Source organism: Drosophila obscura, unplaced genomic scaffold (assembly GCF_018151105.1).
Source record: "Drosophila obscura isolate BZ-5 IFL unplaced genomic scaffold, ASM1815110v1 contig_192, whole genome shotgun sequence".
NCBI lineage: Eukaryota > Metazoa > Arthropoda > Insecta > Diptera > Drosophilidae > Drosophila > Drosophila obscura.
Genome location: NW_024542781.1, coordinates 1988716 through 2010576, shown reverse-complemented (window position 1 = coordinate 2010576; position 21861 = coordinate 1988716). Strand labels below are relative to the sequence as shown.

The 21861-nt window shown below is 48.2% G+C and overlaps 1 protein-coding gene across 1 annotated transcript; it reads left to right on the top strand.

Moving 5' to 3' along the window:
• The first annotated feature begins 18105 nt into the window (after positions 1-18105).
• LOC111074891 (SWR1 complex bromodomain subunit bdf1-like) lies at positions 18106-19515 on the top strand. The gene is made up of 3 exons (XM_041593574.1): positions 18106-18164; positions 18225-18266; positions 18323-19515. Exons 2-3 carry the CDS (start codon positions 18264-18266, stop codon positions 19373-19375), a joined length of 1056 nt encoding a protein of 351 aa, XP_041449508.1. The 5' UTR covers positions 18106-18164; positions 18225-18263; the 3' UTR covers positions 19376-19515.
• Positions 19516-21861: the final 2346 nt, after the last annotated feature.

Genomic DNA, 21861 nt, shown 5'->3' with positions numbered 1-21861 from the left:
GTGGGGGTGAGGGTGGGGGTGGGGGAATTATGAAAGAAGGACCCACCGGTAGGGCTGGCTCCCTGTCCTCGTCAACTCATAAACATCTCGGCCAAATGGACAGCTGAATGGAGGCGCTGCAGCTGGGGGTTTGGATATTGGTGGTGCCTGCCCCTTTTTGCCTAAGCGGCGCCTTATAAGCCCCATCAGCAGCCACCACTGCCGCGCCGCCACATCGATAGCAGCTCCTTGCTGCCAATTTATGCAATGACTTTGACTTGGCTTGGGACCTGGACCTGGACTTGGACTTGGGCCTGGAATTGGAATTGGCTGCCGGGGCCGTTAAATTTTATGATGCAATCGCGACAATCGCCAGCGCCCATCTTGCCATCTTCCAATCTCAGCAGCATCCTCCATCTGCGCTGCAGGCAGCCAGCAGCAGGAGCAGCAGCAGCACTCGACCAAGTGATGGTGACAATGTAGGCAGGCGTCTGATTGACTCATAACAGGCCGGGCAAACATCGCGATCTTGATCGCCATTTGCATGCCAAAGAGAACTCTGCCTCCGGCTGCTGGCAATTTATTTGCCCAAGAAGACTCTCCTCCTAGGCTGCTACAGCCACAGCAAGAGCCACAGTTCGAGTCGCCTCGCCTCGCCTCGACTCGACTCGGTTTGGTGTGCCTCTTGGTCTTAAACCACTCGCAAGTGAAACTGATGGCGATGGCATCTTGGCACGCGATAAGTCAACAACTTATCCAGGTCTATGGCTCCGCTAGATCTCAGATCTGGCCAATTAGGCATGCCTCTTCGCTTAGTCTAATCCCACATAAGTCCCACGTTAGCCTTAAAGCAGACAGGGACAGGCCACAGGTATGCAGCACTGGCAGTGGAAGTGGCAGGGACTGGGGGCGTGCCACGCACTGCGTTAAAAGCGAATTGGGCTAACGGCAACATGCGTAAAAGTTTTCCCATTCCATTGCAACTGCACTGCACTCTACTTTGCTCTCTTCAACTCGACTCCACACTCAGGTGGAGGAGCCGCAAACCCACAAGCTCCTGCTCAGGCGCAGACGGGGACCCATAAATTGCTGGCCTTCGGAACAGGTTTTATTTTATAGCTAACCTCGCACTTGGCATATTAATAAATTTAGTTTTTTTCTCTTCTTGTTTTTGTTTTGTTTTTGTTTACCGCACGATAAAAAAATGATAAATCTGTGAAATTGCCTCTCGATGTGCAAATGAACACGAGGATCGATGCTCTATGGCTCCATTTTCATCTTCAATCTGCTGGTGCCTACCGTTGGAGCCACTGCCTCTGCTTCTGCCCCGGACTGGGACTGGGTGCTGGGGGCTGTGGGCTGTGGGCTGGGAGCTGTGGTGAATCGATGAACGATTGGCGCTGCCGCCGCAGCTGAGGGAATTTATGTGCTTGCGGCATGGCAAGTGGCAACTGTGGACACGCTCGTAGATCAAACAACGGAGCAGCCAACAGAAATATAAGAAATCGGAACAAACCGATGTAGTCGAAGTGTTTGTTCCCTAGGCTAAAAGCATGAGCAGAAAACGCTCGCTTAAAGAACTCATTGCAGATCCAATTTGAAGTCAAAGAAGTATCCCTCAGAACTAGGAATCTATCACTTGATCAGGCAACTAATTCAAACTCGTTTTGTAACCAAACTAATCCCCAACAGATCTATACCCCTTAAGGCACTCGTCTAAGCCCTCGCCTTCCTACCATTAATCTATCCACTCGAAATACACCATTAGAACACGGTTTGTCCAGCATTTCCATAGATGAAAATTCCTGCAACTCTGTTGACAAATGTGAGAATGTCGGGCGGCGCTTCAAAGGGGCTCTGTTCTGTGCGCCTCTGCTGGGGCTCTGCATTCGGCTCTGCTCACTCAGATTGCATAATTTATGGAGCCGCCTGCCCAAATTAGCCAAAATCTTGCCCGAGGGCCAAGGCTCCCATCTAATGAGACAACTAATGAAAGATCGCTTGCAGTTCCCACACTCTGCCACTCGACGGCACACGGAAAACAGACTCCGCATCACTACTACTCCTACTTCTAGTACCCCTTCTCTTTCTCCTTTACCTTGAGCTGCCTTTTCTCATGCAACAATTAGTGCAATCATTTTATGCTAATTATTCGTTTGTTCTTCAAACCATTGGCCTCTGCTCTGCCCTGCTCTGCTCTCCTTCCAGTGGGTGGGCGTGGCAGCTAGCTGGCTGCTGTCGTGGCTAGCGGTCATAGGGAAATTCTGTTTCCCGTTTCCCGTTTTCCGCTTTCTGTATATATCAGTATACAATGTTGTCTGTAGTCTGGCGGGAGTGAGACGTTTCCACGTCACCTGTTAACCCACAAAATGCATGTGGACATTGACCAACAATTAGTTGCCTGTAGATCTGTAGATCTCCGCATATTGTATATCTGCGGCTGCTAAGTGGCTACGAGTACATCTAATTAGCATACGAGATACATTTGTGTATCTGCGCGTGTACGCGACTGGCTGGGGAGAAGACCCAGCTCGCATTTCTCTGGTGCCGCCTCTTGGCTTTGGGGTGTTACTGGGTGTCAGATTCTTGGGCCATACGTAACAATTAGGCCCCGGACTTATGATTGTGGGCCTAGAGCAGCCGGCGATAATCGCTCGCTAACAAGAGAACGGGTAGTGAATGGCATTGGGTATTAGGTAGAGCCCGAAATCAATCTAATGGGCAAACATTAGACTAAGACAAAATCTATTTAATTCTGAGCATGGACTGGTGCTGGAATGCCGAATAGATTGCTGCCCTGTATCGATTTAATTTCGTACTTTGTCTTCTTCAATGTTCTTCTCATTTGCCTATAATTTTCTCTCAGTGTTGTTCCACCTGCTGCAGGCAGGCAGGGACAATGGGTCAGCTTCGCTTCTCTTTGCTCCATTTCGATTTGGGTTTTGGGATTGGGCAGCCTGCAGTCTGCAGTCTGGTCTCCTGTCTCCGATAGAGATCTCTGCTGTTTATTTTCGGCTTGTCCGATCGCTCAAACTAGATCAAATGCTGGCGATACGAATGCTGTTTACACCATGTCTTTGAATGTTTTCTCTCAATCCCAGTGCTATCTTCACTTTTATCAAACAATACCGCAGCAACCAGCTACAACAATACCCCCCCAATGGCTTGAAGAGCAGTGAAAGGTTCGCCCTGACCACCGCCTGCTCCAGTTGCTGGCCGGCAAGAACACTCTTCTCATGGCTGCTTATATGTGCACACAGAAATGCTGTACGGGTATGTAACTAATTTGCTTAAATGCGCTCACAATAAAAACCATTTCGCTTCTCCTTCGTTGGATTTTTGGTTTGCTTTTTTTGATTTTGGCAGCGACAAGTTACCGTAAATGCGAGAAGATTTTTTCCAAATTTATGCTGTAAATTCAGCTTGAATGTTGTTTGTGTATTTATATGGGCAATCGGCCAACAAAGGCGGCCAAGTGCAACACATTTGCGTGCTTTATCCGGCCTTAGCTCTGAGCTCTCCCTCTAATTCCGCTACTCTTTCTTTGGGTCTCTCGGTTGGACATATCACAGTGACTTGACTGCCATTTGACTTGCCTTGCCTTCCAGTTGCAGTGGCAGTGGCAAGTGCCCATATTTGGCCAATTTCACTTGTTCGGTTCGCAGCAGATCGCAGGTGGAGTGTCTGGCAATTAGATATGCACAATGTGCATTTACTTTCTAACCAAATTAGCATACATTTTATATGAATTTCATTTGGTAATTCCACAAACAGAGATACATCGAAAGAGAGGGAGAGAGAGAGAAAATACCATCCTGCGATTGAGAAAGAAAGTGAATAGGGAGGAGGAATGGGGGATGCTCAATAGACAAAAAACCTGCAGATTGATTGCCTGACTTTTGTGCAGTCGATTGGCTTTCCCTGACCCAGCCCAACCTCCAGTATTCCAATGAATATTCCACTTGCCACTTGCTACAAATGTCAGGGGCAGAGAGGGGCGGTCAAAGCATTGTGTCACGACTGCCCATAAACACCTAGTAAAAATACTAAAAATGATTAAACGCTCAGCTCTCCGCTCTGTGGACGATTGTTGTTATTAAATCGAAGTAATTTGCCATTGGGCCACAAAAGAAGCCGCCACCGAAGCACCGACCCAGCGAACCAGCGAACCACCGAACCATCGAACTGCTTCTTCTTCTGCAGTTCCGATTGCATTTGTAATAGAAAGTGAAGCGCTGTCCAAGAGATTCACTTTCTGGGAAGCGGAACAATGCGGGTGCACGGCCCCAGCCCAAGTGCTAAGCGGAAGAAATGGGCTAATGGCAATGATTAGTGCTTGGATCCACTAATAAGGCTTATTAGAGGCTTCTGCTGCTGCTGCTGCTGCTCCAGTTCAATGGCCCTGCTCGGCTCCCACAACCTCTGTCAAATGCATTCAATTAAGGTTAATTTATAGCCACTTCCCATTCGTAATTACGACTACCAATGGGGCACCCCTGCCCAAACCCAAGCCGAAGTCCAAGCCCCGGTTCGTGGTTGCCACGAAAATGTGTCAGTGGCGTTTGGGTTGGCAAAACTTCTGCGGTTATGATTTGTGAAAAGCTCTTGGCCCATTGTCCAATTCGGTTTGGCCGTGATTAATGGAGTGTGGAGCCGCTTGAATTTGGCACAACCCCAGAAGCGCCGCCAGTGCGGCGAGCGATGTACGTAGGTGATGTTCCCGAGATCATCTTTGAATGCCAGGCACATGCTCGCCGGCCGGCCATGGCCAGGGTCTGTACTCTTCGCTGTTCGCTGTTCGCTGCTGGCTGTGATGTCCAGTTAGCCAGGTTTTTCCTGGCTTGTAGGCCTGTCAGGCGGCAACACAAAACTGACAGCCAACATTGACAACCAGCGACGACGGCGACGACATCAGCATGGATAACAAGAGGTTACGGTCCAGGTCCAGGTCCAGGTCTACGTCCAGCGCTGCAGTTCCACGGGGTTCGGTTCAGGCAACGGTAGCCCATGTCGGACATTCAAATAATGGAATGATGTTGTACCTGTGCCATGACCCATATCAGTTTTCCTTTGTGCTGCCTTTTGCCCCTTTGCTATGCCGTGGAAGAGGTTCGTGGGGGCGGGCAGTGCGGGGTTTTATGTTATTTTGGGGCAGAAAAAAAGTTCAGCGGGTCGTGGACAGAAATTTGGTTGGCATATGAAAAGTGAAATTTCCCCCTAGCAGACCTCATTTGAATGATGCCGGCAGCCCACGCTTAGCTTAGGGTTTGACTGAATGAACGAATGACTGGCTGGCTGGCTAAGCTGAGGCTGAATGAACGAATGACTGACTGACTGACTGACTGAATTACTGACCGAATGAAGGAAGAAATGAATGGCCTGCCGCGGCTGCCAGCGAGCCGCCAAATGAAATGTGTTGACAGTGAGCGGAGCCGAAACGGGCAACAGATCAAAGTGAAATGTAGGAGGTTTTATGCTGATTTTCACAAGCTGCAACATCAGCAACAACAGCAACAACAGCATCAACAGCAACAGCTGCCCCGCCAATTTGGTGGCAGAAAATCAGAAAAAAAAAAAACAAAAGTGAAGGCGGTCCAGGGTCCAGGAGATCTTCTTCTACGTGGGGGCCCAAAAGCTTTCATTAAATTTCTAAGCGAATTGCCAGCAAATCGGCCGCGGAACTGCATAACTTATGGAGCACCTCAAACACAAAGCACTCGGACTTGGACTCGTACTTGGACTGGCTTTCCACTCAAACACTGCATTTTCTTTTGTGTTTTGTGTTTGCAAACGGGTTTTCCATCGAGTGGCATCGAGTGGAGTGCAGCCTGTGCCTGGGCCTGGGCCTGGGCTTTTCTCTCCTCGAGCGCCACTCGGGTCGGGTGTTGCTCTTTATTTTAATTTGCTGGGCAAAAATATCCCATCGAAGTGCTAATGAGACATAATGACATAACAGCCGCCAAGGCCAGGACTTAATTTATTATGCCACTTCATCGCAGTAAGGTGCAGCTGCACCATGCAGCATGCAGCATGCCTCCTGTGCTCCTGCCTCTGACACCTGCTACCCCTCCCCAACATATTTTCCTTTGCCAATATTTCCTAATATTCGCAATCATTTAACTTAATGTGCGAACATTAATTTTCCATGCCAAGGATGAGGAGGATGCGACTTCGTCTCCGTCTTCGAATGCGATGCTGCGGCTGCCTCTGCGACTGCCCCTGCTGCTGCCTCTGCTGCTGCTGGAAGGCAATCTTTGGCTGGATCTTGCCGCATTCATCGCTGGGCAAATAACCGAACACGATATTCACTAATGAGACTGGGTAACGCAATGTGGGCGTGTCCCCGCCGGCCTTCGTGAGCCAACAACAAACAATTCAATTTTCCTGGCCGCCGGGCAGGAAAGCCGCCCAAAAAACTACATCGTAGCAGGGGTATCCAGGGGCAGGGGAGACATAGAATAAAACATTTGCAATTTATAGCTTAATGCATGCAACGTGCGTCAGATTGCAGCATCAGATTGGAGCTACAATGGGGGAAGTTGCAGTGCCCCGCGGTCGATGTCCGCGTCCGACTGCCAGTGGGAGTCATCCACACTGCAGCCCTCGATCTGCCGTATTAAGTTTCACTTTGCAGTAGCAATTTGTCACTCACATATAAAGCATACTATGCCATACCCCCGCACCCGCCATATAGCCCGGGAGGAGACTCTCTCGGCTGTAGGAGACTGTGAGAACCGACTGCCAGAAGACTGTAAGACTGTAAGTCGGCTGAAGAGGCCTGGCCGCCATTAAGTGTGCCGGCCTAAACACTTTTCAATGCCACTTGTGTTGACTTTTCAACCCAAAAGCGAAATGAAAACGAAACCAGCGAGGGCCGTGAAAAGAGAAAATGCGGCAAGTGTGTGGGCCATTCGGTATTCAAGTGTGATGGCTGTCACTCACAGTTGGCCCGAAGAGAGGCCACGGCGGCATTCGCGTCGCGTTCTTTAGGGCTCCCCCCGGTGTCACTGGGTCACAACAGCCAAAGCCGAAAGCCGAAAGCCGAAAGTGAAGGAACTGATGGCGACTGGCAGTGCAGCTGAACGGAGCTGAACTGAGCTGTAAACCGAGCAAATACCAAAACAAAAACCATGCAAAAATACAGAGCTACAGAGGAGAGGGAGAGAGACTCCCTTCGAACAGAGACAAAAGACTCGAGACACAAACTTGGCCAAAACGCACTTGTTGCGATTTCAGCGACTTTTTGCCCATTTTCTTTGCCTCCAAGGTACTTCAAAGTTGCCGCCAACCCCAAGCCCGGCGCACAATGAGGGGCAGGCAGTGGCAGCGGCAGCGGCAGCGTGCGCGTCTTAGCCCAGTTATAACAACGAAAAATCAACATCGAATTATGGCTACAACAAAATCACCGTCAACAGTTGTCGGGTCTGTTTAAATGGACAAATGTACGTATATATCCACATACATATATTCGTACAGATGTACCTCGGACAGTTCTAGGCTGTCGAACATTCTAAGCGCACGCCGGTGAAAGTCTAGAAATGTTTGCGGCTGGCTCTCCAATGACAAGAAATTCTGGTCTGGTCTTCATAATGAGGCTTATAAATGTTGTTATGGCAGCGGCTGAGCGCTGTGTTCTGCCAACAACAGCACAAACAACATCTAACAACAATTTGGCATGTGCACCATTTATTAGAGTCATGGCAGAGTGAATTCATGCACTTGACCGTGTGGCAAATTGGTTTTTTCTTTTCTTTTCTTTTTAATTTCTCTGATTCATATTTTATATAAAGTTTTTCATTTCTTTCGGGGTGCCGATCTCCCGGCAACTGGCCAATTATACGGCAGCTGTATTTTAGTTGTTTGATTAATCCATTGATCCATGTTGAAATCGCTTAAAGTTAATCCACTGATGTGCGGAAAATGTGCTGCCATGTAGAGTGGCTCATTAAACTGTCAAATTGCTTGGGGAAAAATGCCTCCTCTGCGTACGAGTAATCTATCGATCTTGGCAATCGAAGCATCAATTTTCATTGATCATGAGAACAATTTGTGTCAATGATATCAGTGATCACGGATCAGCTCCATGGCATAGCAGTTGTCACTGTACAATCACGATACTCTCTCATTCAATAAACGATCTATCTCCCAATCTCCCAACATCCCAATGAAAAGATTCAATAATATTTCCCATGAGTGAAGTCATCTGGGGAGTCATTCGAGGGGCAGTGCCGCCAGTAACCGCCTCTTCCGTCTAATCAAATCTAATCAAACACAAACTCAATGGAGCCTCAACCCTGTCCACGATGTCCATGCGAATATATTGATATGCATATAGGCATTATGAATATTGCAGCCAACTGTCGGTCGATTGGCGATTGGCGATTGCCGATTGCCGATTGCTTCCTGGGTTATGACTTCTGCGGCAACAGCGGATAATGCCAAGAATTAGTTGTGGAAAAATTAACACCACCCCAGAACGGCATTGACCACAAGGTTTGCTGCTGCTGATTGTTCTCGGCAAACGGCAACAAGTGGGAAAACCAAAGACTGAAAACAATTTGCGCGAACCGTACGACGATCGATGTTGGCCAACTCTAAGGCTGGTCTTCGTCTTCGTATCAGTCTTGCCGCTTGGTGGTAGCCAGGCCAGCTGTTTGGCCAAGTGCATTGACCGCCTACCAGGCACCCCGCCACATAGCTATGGCTCCGGCTCTGGCTCTGGCGTTGGCTTTGGTTTGCTGCAAATTGCACTCTGGCCGATTCTCTGCACAAATTGATTTGAATGAAAGCTGGTCGGGTCCGGGGCTGTTTACCATCTTTCCGTTTACTGTTAGCTGCTCATCTGAGATTGATTTCTGCTGCGGTGCTGCCGATGCTGCCGAAGCTGCTGATGCTCCTCCTGATGCTTCTGTCACCTTTGACACATTTGGCAACGGGTTAGGCCGGACTTGGCGGGCTCATCATTCGGTTGCATGGAAATCGATTTGATCGGCTGAGCACCAGATGGCGGTGCTAGTAGCCAGTGCTGAGAGCGAAACTCCCTTGATCGACCTGGGATAAGGCTTGGGCAAAGGGCAGCGAAAGAAACATTTTGTTGGATAAAATATGCAGAATCCAGAGCCCCAAGAATGTCTAAAGAGTTCATTAATCTGAAAATATTAATGATAGAAGGTTCATCTCGATTTGCAATCTCTAGAAATGTTTTATTAAATAAATAAATCATTCTATTTTTAATGGTTTATTATTGGAAACATTTAAAGAGGCATGAGCTTGGATTATAGTACTGCTAGCTATAATTATTGCGAGTATTTATTTCCATTTCACTTCGTTAAATTGTTTGCAAACCTTCTGAAAGATTTTCTCCTTCTTTTCTCGCTGCTTCTGCTGAAGAGGAAGTCCAGAATTTGTTCTTTCACTGTTGAAATAGAATCTGTAGCAAAGTGTAAGCCAAAAGCCCCAATTGGACGCGGCTCATTGGACTAGCTCGATTACAACTGATTTACAGTGAAGCCACGCCAGCACTGACAGCTGCCTAAGTGATGTAGGGCGGCGATAAATGTTCGCTTTGAGATGAACGAGTTCTGCCCCCATTTGCGGTCATAAAAGGTTATACACTGAGCAGTAAAACCAAAGGGAACCAGCCAACTCGGCAACAAATTCTACCAAAAATAAGCGCAAAAAAAACAGTCTTAAAATAAAGAAGGGGTAGAGCAGCAACAGATTGAAAGAAGCTGCAGCAGAATATTGAAAAAATATGCTAAATACACTTTCAGTTAGTTCGATTATGCATAGATCGACTCGACTGCCATCCATATCTGCCATGCCGACTGTGAGGGATTCTGAGAAGATCATTGACTTGGGTGCCAGCTACATGGCTGCTGATTATGGGCGCTGGGACAGCTTCATGGCCCAGGTCCAGGCACAGGCTCAGGCTCAGGCCCTGCCGCTGCAGAAGGAGCAGTGAATGGTAACAAGATTCGTGGCTGGAGATGTGCTGACACTCACTCAGACCCTGGACCTCAGCCGAAGATTTACAGCTGCCGTTTGGCTGTTGCTGTTGCTGTTGCAGTTTCTGTTTCTGCTGCAGTTGCCAATTTTCTATTTTCCATTTGCCATTTGCCATTCGCCTTGCCCCAAAAGCAACATCCACTAATCTCGACAATCGTCCAAAATCGACATGTAAGGCCCTTAAAATCCATGTACTTCTTCGGGTTGGGCTCCACCAAAAAGCAGTGGGCGTGGCTATGGTAGCCCAAGCGGCAGCAGCAGCAGCAGCACCGAAAGGCCAGACCCAACCAAGTCGCCCGAGGTAACCAGACCACCGACCACCGACCATCGAGTAGAATCCAGGCAGCAGGCAGTGCCCAGAGAGCTGAACAGAGGTTTTCGGCAATTATCAAGATGATGTTTGCCGAGTTGTTCTTGTCTGCGACATTCGTTAGATGCTTCAGTTTCGGAGTTTGCAGTAGTCTTGCGTAGGCCTAAGGAGAGAGGCTTGGCCTGGAACTGGAACTAGAACTGGGCTTGGGCTTGGGCCTGTGCCTGTGCCTGGGCGTGGGCAGCTGCAGGGATCGCCATCCCTATTCCTATCCCTATACCCGTACCCGTATCCGTACCTATTCCTATTCCAATCCCTATATCGGCTGGGCTGGGGTCATTAGTGTGCTATCGTTGGACTTTTAAATGCCCACCACGTTCCTTTAAGCCCAGTTCTAGTTCTCTGTGTGTGTGTTGGCCTGCTTTGTTGGCCTACGAATATCGTACCAATTAAGTGGCAGAAAAAACAGACCAAAAACAGAGTGTCGAGCACAGCTTTAATCACGTTTCAAATGCCAATACCCTGTAGCGAGTGGACATGGCTGACTTGTGGGACGGGGCAGAGTGCCCTCATTACCAGTGGAATGTTTGAAATTCCTCGAATAACTTCTACTTTCGATACAAAATTAAGTACACCCAAAGTAATATATTTTAGGTCAATCCACAGTCGAGTTCGGTTGGGTAATAAGATTACTCTTTATTTTTTGCCGGCCAGGAAGATGCTTTATCTGCAACAGCTGCGTTGTACGTACAACATTTGTGGCACACCACTCGCATGTACAACCAATTAGCCGTTTGGTGGCAGAATGAGATCGAGAGCGCACGCAGTGGCGAAAGCAGCGCAGTGCAGCGCTCGATTCATAAATCAACAAAAAATTATAAAACAATCGGAATTCCAGTTGCCAATAAACGTTAATTGCGAGTACAGGACAATGTGATGTGATGGCCATGACCGGGTATATCGATATGGATATGGATGCTCCGACACCGACACCGACACCGACACGGAGACACGGAGACATGGACATGGACACCGTGGCAACATCTAGCAGCAGCAGCAGCAGCAGCAAGAACGAACAGCAAATGCAAATTGCTGGCAAGCTGGAGCTGCTGTGGAGCGTGTTGCGCCAATTTGCTTGGCCTGCCAACGTCTGTCAACGTCTTGGGGGCCCTTCCTGGCTGCTGTGACTGCAGCTCTGAAGCTTTGGAGCTTTGGCTCTTCTGTGGCTTCTGTGGCCTGTCCTTGTCGGCCATTGGCAATTACATGCACCTCACGTCCTGTCAAAGTTGAAAGATGACAAATCAACTTGACAGCCGCGCCAATTTGCATGGCCACATGGCCACATTGCCAGGAGACAGGAGCAGAGCAGAACAGTGCATAGCAGTGCGATGATGATGATGATGATGATGCATGCCCCATGATGGGGGGTATGACGATGATGCGCCGCAGAACCAGATCGGATAGAGCCGATCTGTGAGGCTTTCGCCACCAGCCTTGACGCCTGGCAATGGTTTGGGTTTGGGTTCGGGTTTGGGTTCGGATTCTGGTTGTGGCATTGTGTAATAATTGGCAGTTCGTGGAAAGCCTGATTTTGATACCGATTAATTGGATCGCTTGCCACAGTTGCTGCTGCCTCCGAATGTTCCGTCTCTTCGATTCGGTCCGATGCCGATGATGGAATGCAGCAGCAGCAGTGTGGCAGCCGCAGTGTGGCAGCAGCAGCAGCAGCAGAACAGATGAGGCACTGGCCAGTGGAATTAGCATATTAATTTATGGCAATTGCATCCATTTCATTTATAATTCTTTCTCCTCGGTAATTGCCATTGCCGAAGAACGTCCATCAGAGTAAAATTTTATTACCATCGTATAAAAGCGAATTGAAATGGGCCCCAATCGCCGTGGGCCGCCGCCTAACATCGATGGTCTGTTCCCCCGAAGACAGCTTCCGTCAATTTTATGGCCCAGTCATAAGTACTCCTTGCAGGAGGCGGCCGGCCCAGCAGGAGCAGCGGAGCCAAATGGAGCCGGCCCACCGCCCGCTGGGGGGCAACCACCACAGCGCACTGCACCGCACCGATCTTCTCTGGCTCGTAGCCTTGGATCGGCGCACAGGCGTATTGCTGGTGGTACTTTGGCCGGATGTAATGAAGACAACAAACCATTTCGTCTCCCAATATTTCAATTGCCCATTGAGATGGCAATTCCGTGAGCAGAGCAAAGCAGAGCAGAGCATGTCAGAGCAGTACCTCTGCAGAGGGTCGACTGACCCCGTGTTCGGGCAATGCAAATTTGTTGAACATAATTTTACTGGATCATTCACAATGAGAAGAGAGAGAGAGAGAGAGACCCTGTACCGGGTCGACCTCTGCACAGGCTGGGGTGGGGGAGTGCGAGGATAGCGGGGAGTGTGTTGTGTTCGCATGTACCCTAAGTTATTGGCTCTTAGCGAGTGCCTGTCGTGGTTATGATGTCTGTTTACTGGCCCGGCCCGGCCTGGCCTGGCCTGTTGTTTCACACGACTTTCATGTTAGCAAGTCGTTCTTCTAACAGTAAAAATCAATAAGTACCCGGCCGCTTATTATGTGAGGCTGAGACTGAGACTGAGACTGAGCCTGAACAGAAAAGAACACTGGACTAAATAACTTGGCGCACCGAACATGCAGTAATCATCGTTTTACCTTGTCTAGGTCTCATCTGGTTGTAGTTGCTGCTGCTGCTCTGCTGCCTCTCTAACAAGCCATTAGGCATTAATTTTAGCCATATGCACTGGACCATACCATACACCAGGGACAGCCGCAAATATGTCGCACAAGAGTGCAGGGGCAACCGCAAGACTGCCACAAGACTGCCAGGCACGACAAAATGGCAAAAAATAAATTAATGACATAACTTGGACGTAACACACGACTTGGATGAGAATCAAGTTTATGACTGCTGCTCCAGCTGCCCCCCCTGCCCGTGCTGCTGATGGGGGAGTGCAACAGCAAATGGATGCCATACTCGCAGAAAGGGGGCAAGGCTATGGGGATGCACTAATTTTGCAATGTAATTGGAATAACATTGCTCGTGCTCTCTCATATTTGCCCGACCTATGCCCTACCACCTTTCACCAACATCAGCAGCAGAAGCAGCAGCAGCAGCAGCAGCAGCAGCAGCAGTGGGTTCCGGATCAGAAGCAGACCCAGATGATATATTAAACAATGTACGGCCACTCGAACTAATCTTATGTAAGCAAGAAGGGACCAGGGGGCGGGCGGAGCAACCTTCTTTTCGGCTCGGGGTTAAATGCACATTACAAACAATTTTGTAATCCCCAGTTAGGCAACAGAACTCAAATTTGTTTTCAAATTATTTAACTCGAGCAGCAGCGAATGGCAGGACCGATCCGCACCGATCCGCACCGAACCGAGAGTGGATATGGGAATGGGTTGAGATGAGGCGCACAATTCCAAGTGCAATTTACGTAAATTAAAGCAACATAATGCAAGACGTGTGGGTGGTACGGGGTCAAACCGAAGCAGCAGCCGCAGACCGCTCTTCTCTTCTGCGGGGAGTTGAACTGATTCTGAAAATTGCTCAGATTGAGCTGTCCTCAAGCGACAGTCAGCTGGAAGAGGAGCCATGACAACCTCAAGTGCCACAGCACTCGGAAAAGCTGGGAAACTATTCCCAGCTCGTGTGCACGTGGGCGGGCCCCAGAAAGAGACCTTAGAAAGCGGAGCCGCAGCTCGCATCTGCTGAGAAAAGATCTTGTAAAAGTGCATAATTATTTGAATGTTCAGCTTTTGTCACACAAATCAAACGGCTCTGTCTCCGAAAGAATTTGACAACCTGTTGTCATCGAATGATGGGCAGAGAAAACGGCGTGCTACTGGTTAAAAAAAAGAGTGGACAAAGTAAAAGTGAGAGGGAATGCTGATAAGGCTGGGGGCTGGGACACAAAGAAACAAGAAAGTCCGAAAGATTGCACTTGAAAGAAAGCCCCTGAATGGCTGGAACAGATGACACCATCGAGATTTGGTGAGTGGTTCCAGTTAGTCGGAGGAAAGAAGAAAGAACCGCACATGGGCGAAGTATTTCCCTTCTCAATCTTGAGCTGAAAGTTCGAACTTAAGCAGAAGATGGCACTTTAACGAAAGTCTCTCATGAGGAAGAGGGAACTGTAGACATGAATGATGGATTTCTCCTCCCCTTAAAGGCAGTTTATGAATGAAAACTAAGGCCAATAGACTGTGCTGTATTTCCCTTCGAAATCTTGCAAAGATTGCGCTCTCCGCTCATATGAATTGCCAGATTTCTTGCCATGCAGAGAGAAACATGAATTTACCTTCACAACATTTCGGACCTTTTTTTCGGGACTCACGTGTCGCTGTCCTCGTTTGTCAGGCACTTGTCACTTTTTTCGGGGCCCGTGCCCTCTTTTGGGATCTGGGACCGTTTGCCATGTCCATCGAAACATGACACATGAACACATGGACACATGAATACACAAATGGACGTTCACTTCTGGCCCACAGTCCCTGGCAGTCGGCAGTCGGCATGTGGCATGTGGCGGACCTAGCGAAATAAGCTCTTAATTAAGCATCCGTGTCAGTTGGTTTTTGGTGTTGTTTTTCATCTGTGGCATCCTTGAGCTGGAAGCTGGTCAAACAAAACAAAACAAAAGAGAAGAAAATACCAAAGCGACATGCAAGTTTGTGGCAAAAGTCTTTCGTTTTTGGCCATGGCCATGGCCCAAGTGCAAGTGGGTCACAACAGCCCTCTCCGCTCTCCGCTCACCACTCTCCACTCTCCGTTTCTGGCTTTGGATCTAACTCTGGCTCTCTGCCTGTTCGATTTTCTTGTAAAACTGGCGCCTGACCAGAGTCGGCAATGGCCATGCATAAATAAATATCATACATACTCGTACATCGGACATTGGGCATCAGACATTGGCCAGGCCAGGCTATACCATGCCATTCAGCGGGCATCCTATGCCCGGTTATGAAGGAAGGAAAACGCAAATAGAAATACGAGGGGAAATAAATAAAATAAAATAAATTTCCCAGCTCGTTTATTTGTTTGTGTGTGTTCGCGAGTTTGTTTGCCTTGCTCTGGCAGTCGAGTAATTTACAATTCGCACACATGCTGTGCACTCTCGCGGGGCACTCTTCCACTATTCCACTCTTCCCGATGTTGTTGTGGCTCTTTGGAAACGAAAATGAAAATAAATGCACGTTAAGAGGAGAAGTCCTGTCATCGGTCAACGGGCCGCAGTTGTTTGATATGCCAGCAGCAGCAGCAGCATCAGCATCAGCAATAGAAAAGCAACAGTTGCCTCTTGTACACGAATTCGAATTGTTTTGAGAATACGCTTCCAAAGTGAGGATACTGAGAAATAATAGGTGGAGCTTAGCCCTCGAAATTGCTGCTCTAGAATAAATTTTTCAACTGAGAAACCAATTGGAAAATTTAAGCCTGAAATTGTCAAGGGGAAAATGTTCAAAACATCTTAAGTTCACTGCATAAATTTAAAACTGCAATCAAATCTACTCTTGTTTTTTTTTACCAATTTAAATCCCTTCTTCATTTCATTAAAAAAACAAAGCGTATTTTTCCTGCGTTAAAGGGAATTCGCTCTTCGTTTAACTGCGATGGCAGCTAATTTCTCGTTTTTACTTTCAAAGTACTCTGAGATCTGTGGGGCTGAGCATTTGCCGTTTTATGGCTGCAATTTCACGGGCATGCCGAAAATCATCGGCCATCATTAAGGTCAGTTCGTGTTGGAGATTTGCGTAAGGTTTCGTCGCAAGTGAAATGATGCGACGCGTCGCGATGACTACGGCCACGGACCGATGTGTGACAATTTTTGGTAATGATTGTCGCTGACCCCGAAGATTTCGCTAATTCGAAAATGAAAGCCGGCGAAAGAGTGAGCGGAACACAAGAGTTTCGGCGGATAAATAAACTATCATCAGCTGGAAGGAAGGCCCGCTTTATGCTGTTGTTATGGGGCTTGGGGTTGGGACCCCCCCTACTTTTCAGTTGTTTATGCAAATTGCCTATCGGAGTCGAGGAAGGTGCATTGAACTCTTCTGCATTCTTCACAATTTTCTCTTTTTATACGAGCAGCATTCTGTGCCTGTTCTACGCACCTCTCCATGGGGTATTTTATGTGGTTTATGTGCGTGCTTAAATGTAATTAAAGTAAAACTAAAAGAAGCCACAACCTGTTTCAAGGTTGTTTGTGCGTCACATTGGTGTGACACTTTCCATTTTGTATTTTATATGGGTGCTAATAGGGAAAGCTAACATCTCCCTGTTCTTGGCCCCATCTGTGGCTTGGCTTTTGTTGTTTGAACACCCACCAACATGATGGTCGGCTACTGGATGATTCTTTCACTTTTCGTCGCCTAACTGTTAAGACCCGAATGGAATACCTTTAGACCCTAAACATAAACACTAATCAAGAAACAATAAAACGGGGGAGACGAGACAAAAGGTATCCGTATTCCCTGTCTGGCCTTTGTATATTCGATTTCGTTTATCATGGTAATTTTACACCCGAGAATGATTTAGCTGATCCGCCACTTAACTAAGCTGAGCGAGACCTGAGCGGGGTGTGGACTCTAGGTGGAGAGGAATGGAGTGGCGGTGGAATGGTGTGGCGTGGCGTGGCGTGGCATAGAAGATCAGTGGACTGGAGGAGGTCTGGAAGTGGGCGTGGAATTCGGCTCTCAACGTCGTACAAATTAATCAACACGTAAACGAGACGCTTTGGGGGCAGATCGAGATCAAAGAGAAGAGACCTTTTGTCCCAGTTGCAGCTCGCCAGTGCACGCCCGCTCACATATGGGATGTGGTTTTTGGACGGGGCCTCCTAATGGGCTTTTTATTGGGTCACAAAGCGACGCAATTCACACAAAGGGGCAGCAGGCAGACACCTGCCATGGACCCAAATTTCATTAATTGCCTTTTAGCCTAGGAATCGTGAGTGGGCCAAAATGGTTGCCTAAACGATCTGTACAGAGGGTGGGAGAGCGGACATAGGACTCTCTGTTGCTGAGGGGCACAGAGAGGGAAAGTTGAAGGTGCAAGCGAGTCAAGGAGCTCAGTCGGAGGGAGCATGACAGATCAAAGCGGCCAACACCAAATGGGAAGTTCAGTGTAAAAGAGGCAGCAACGAATCAGATGATGATGATGATGGTGATGGTGATGGTGATGGGAAAAACCACATATGACATACGTACATATATGTAGAGAGATGGAATTAGTTCCAATACCGTATTCCCTAAAATGTTAAGACTACAACGGCAACAACTGCATCCAGCAGTGGATTCTGGGGCAAGCTCGAGCTGCAGTTTCCCAGAACAACCAGCATTGCAGATGCGACAAAGTGGCTCCGTGAGCTGTGAGCCGCGTTCCCCGTTTGTGGATCAATAATGCGACAGAAATGGTCTAATGAGTAAATTAATTGCTGGCCATGATCTGCTCGGAAATTCTTCACTTGGTCCACACTAATTCGCAATAAAGTCTCAATTAACCAGCAAGCCAGAAACGCCCCCCAACATGAGCTGAACAGCTGTCTGCAAGAAGTTGATTATTAATCTACATAGATAGGTGCAGGTACATTTGTTTATTTGGTCTCGCTGAATCCCGTTCTGAGCAGTCAATCGATTACCGATTACAATTATCCGCGTGAGCCGATTTTCAGTGTATCGATACTGTGCATACCAGGAAAAAGAATCAAAGTAGGCGCATTTGTTGCCTGTCAAATAGCTATCCATGTAGTATAGTAGCCATATAGTAGGCTGTCATTGTCTAAAATCAAGAAACTTGTCAAGTCGCATAATTTGTTCGGCTGCATTTCGAGGCGTATCAGGAAAGAGTAAGAATTAATTTGTCCGCAATTTTTTATAAGCAAACGAACGAACTTAATTCTGAGAAGGTTTTCGCCCAAGGCAATACCAAACCAAACCAAATAAATATGGTAAGCCGAATCTCAAACCCCATGCACTCCACTCCAAGTACTGTCTTTCTATGCAGAACTGTTTTGAGTCTGCAAAGCTGCACCAAAGCATTCCTAGCTGCGTGGAGCCGGAGGTGATGCCGAAACTGGAGAGCATGGGCCGATACACCAATAAACTTCATTGGTTCAAGAACAGTGTGCTTGGGAAACTGGCGGAGAAGAGGTACACAGCTGTGTTTATGGGGCCCATGAAGAATCCGAAGTACTATGAGACTATCCAGGACCCGATGGATATCGGAAGTATTATAGAGAGAATCGACAATCGGTACTACCAGAACTTGGCAGAGGCTGTGACAGACTTTCGAATTATGTTGGGTAATTGCTTCCAATATTTCGCACGCGATGATCCGGTGTACAAAAAAGGCATACAAATGGCAAATTTGTTCCTGGCGATCATGGAAAATCGACCCCGCGGACCGGAGATCCGTTCCACCAAGAACCCCCGTAACGCCACCCTGCAAACGGATTACCGCAAGGTCACCAAGAGGGTCCTGCAACCGGAAACATGGCAGAGCAAGGTCTGGGCGCAGCTGAGCAAGATTCGGTCCCTCACAGACCGACTGGAATTTCCAGTTGCTCGCTCTGTGATACGCGAGCAGTGTGACTCTCTGGAAACAAAGCTGTTTCAGGGCCACTTTGCAACCCACGAGCAGTTCGCAGGAGAAGCACAACGCCGCTTCCACGATTTCCGCAACTTTGCCCTACAATATCTACAAACCAATTTCTATTCGGGCTCCGCCAAGAAGCCGCGTCTTGAAGAGCCAATGCACAGCCCTCTGAAGGACAGCCCTAACCGAAAATCAGTTTGTGCCAGCTCTGAGTCGGTTTCTAGTTTGGACTACTCCAGCGACTGCTGCAGCAAGTCCTGCACCAACTCCAGCTGTAACGGCAGCTCAGACTCCAGCGTCAGCTCTTGGGACTCCTGGCAAAACTCTCCAACCCATAGTGAGAAGTCCTATATCTCGAGCTCCAGCTTCATCTGCGCATCCAGCTCCAGCTCTTACTCTGACCCCAGCGACTTCTCCTTCTATTGCTCTAGCGAAGAGTTCTCAAGCGACACCTCGAACTAGCAGGGATAAGTCTTCTACCAGGAACGAGTACAAATTTTTTCAATTCCCACAAATCAAATATTAAACGAATTGCCATTGCGGAGGTGGAAAATCTCAATGATCCGCGCTTGCACTTGTTTTTCTCATAATAAACACTAATTAGTGATTTATCTCAGGGAGCCCGAGGGTTGGCTAAGTGCTGTTGATCTCGTATGTAGATGCAATGAAAGTGCATCGATGGGCACACACTTAAGCCAACTCTGCTTTTCACTTTCATTGTAAACGCGTTAACAAACTGTGTCTGAGCCAGGCCTAATGATGGCTCATGCAGGCTGCTCTGGGGTTTGGCCATCGATTAAACTCATTCACTCGCAGAGGCCCATCAAAACAAACAAAAGCAAGTAGAAATGCTCCTCAAGAGATGGGATATATGAGATACACTCGTATGCTGGCTGCAACTCTCACTTTTCTCAATTAATGGGAATCATCACGAATACCCTACAGAGACCAACACACAGAGAAAGGGTATCCCAAGGGCTGTCCGAATAATGTAGCTGTCAGTGGGAGAAACGTGGCCAGGGAACAGGGTAGAGGGTGGAGGGTGGAGAGTGGAGGGAACTGCCACTAAATTAAGACATTTACGACCCGGTCAGATCCGAATCAATAATGAAATGGCCATGCAAAATTCTAGCCACAACAACAGCTTAGCGGTTCAGAGCCGCCTCGGGGAATGCCGCCGCACCAGGCAACGGTAAATGTATCTCTAGAGGAGACTTCATGACTGCAGATACTCGACTCGAGATTAGAATGAATCATTTCCAGCATCCTAATTGAGTTGCAGCCGGCCAGAATATTAGCAGACGCCTTGTCGAACCCCATGTCCATGTCCATGTCTGAGCCGATGTCTGTGTCGAGGTGTGAGACTATTTAACCGTCTTACTAAGGCCAAACAGCAACGATTAGTCCCAGACTAAGACGAGGAAGTGGGCCTGGGAGCTGGACCTGGACCTAGACCTGCAGCTGGAGCTGGAGCTGTAGCTGGACGATGACGAAGGGCCATTTATCACAGCGAGAGAACTGCTCGTGTCTCGTCTCTTTGGGCAAATTAACCGTTTCGTTCCCCGACAGACTGACTGCCTGACTGGGTGACTGAGTGACTGAGTGACTGAGTGAGAGACTAACGGGAGACAGAGTGGCTGGGATCCCACTCCTGGTCTTCACTCCTCCACTTAATTGCCCGTTCGATGCCCCACACCGAAAGTGTGGTATCTTATGAGACCCACAGTCCGACTGAAATGTAGTTCTCTGGGTCAATGCGAGCACCTGAACTAATCAGAGCCCCAGCGAGCGAGGCACGCGTGGCAGTCTCAGTTCTCTGGCAGTCTCACACTTGTCAGAGATTTCCCTCGGAGGTGACAGCTTTCACAAAATAATTCACAAATGTTGCACGCACTGCCAGATCTGTTGGGAGAATCGCAAGCAAGAGAATCGAACTGCGCCAAATGAATTCGATCTGAGAGTGACAAGAGAGTGAACCTTGGCTCGAACCTCGAAGGGAGCACAGTGCACAGTGCACACCCATGGATGGATCTGGTCTGTGTATCTGTGAGAATTCGTACTCGAGCTGAACCTCACGTTCGATGTGGAAAAGGGTTCCATAAAACACAATGGAGCATCGCCAGTCCAAGTTCTATTGTTCTATGGCCATGGCCATGGCTTGCACAAATTTTCGGCAGCTTTAATGTTTATTCATGAATTCCAACATGAAACTGCAATGCAACGAGGAAGAGACAAGTTCTCCGGCCTGCACATAAATCAAATTGGCCGAAATCCTCTCCAGCAGCAGCAGCAGCAGCACCAGCAGCAGCAGGCACATCCATGGCAACATCCATATCCATATCCAAATATCCCCAGCCATATCTACATCCATAGCCACAGCCACATCCACAGCACGCAGTCATGGCCAACTGATTGAGCTGTCGCGTATTTGGGTGAGGTGAGATCGCCCAGTGTCTAAATGTCCATAGATTCTAAAAGATCGAGGTTGAGGCTGTGGCTATGGCTGTGTCTCAGAATGGGGCTGGGGATAGGGATGAGGATGAGGACGAGGACGAGGGTATTCCTATTTCTGGCTTGGCATCTGCATTTGAATTTCGTGTCTTGGCTGCTTACTGAAATCCGCTGCTGTGGAGAAAACGAAAATTTCCATATTACTTGTATTGCCATTGCTCTTATATGGCTCCAGATCTCTGCCATTTTCACGGACTTTTGTCATATCAAATGGGGTGAATGCTGAATACCAAGATGCACAGCCCGAGGCCCGCCCACAGATTCCATGTCCATCCCGGTTAGAGGCACTGAATGCCCAGATCTCTGACCGACCACAACTGGGTCAACAGCATCATCTGGCTAACGGAAGTCGATTATCAGTTGTACTATTCGAACTGAACCTCATATAAATGGACACAGGTGCGTGGCCGGAGCTGGGCCAGATGGGGGATTAGCTT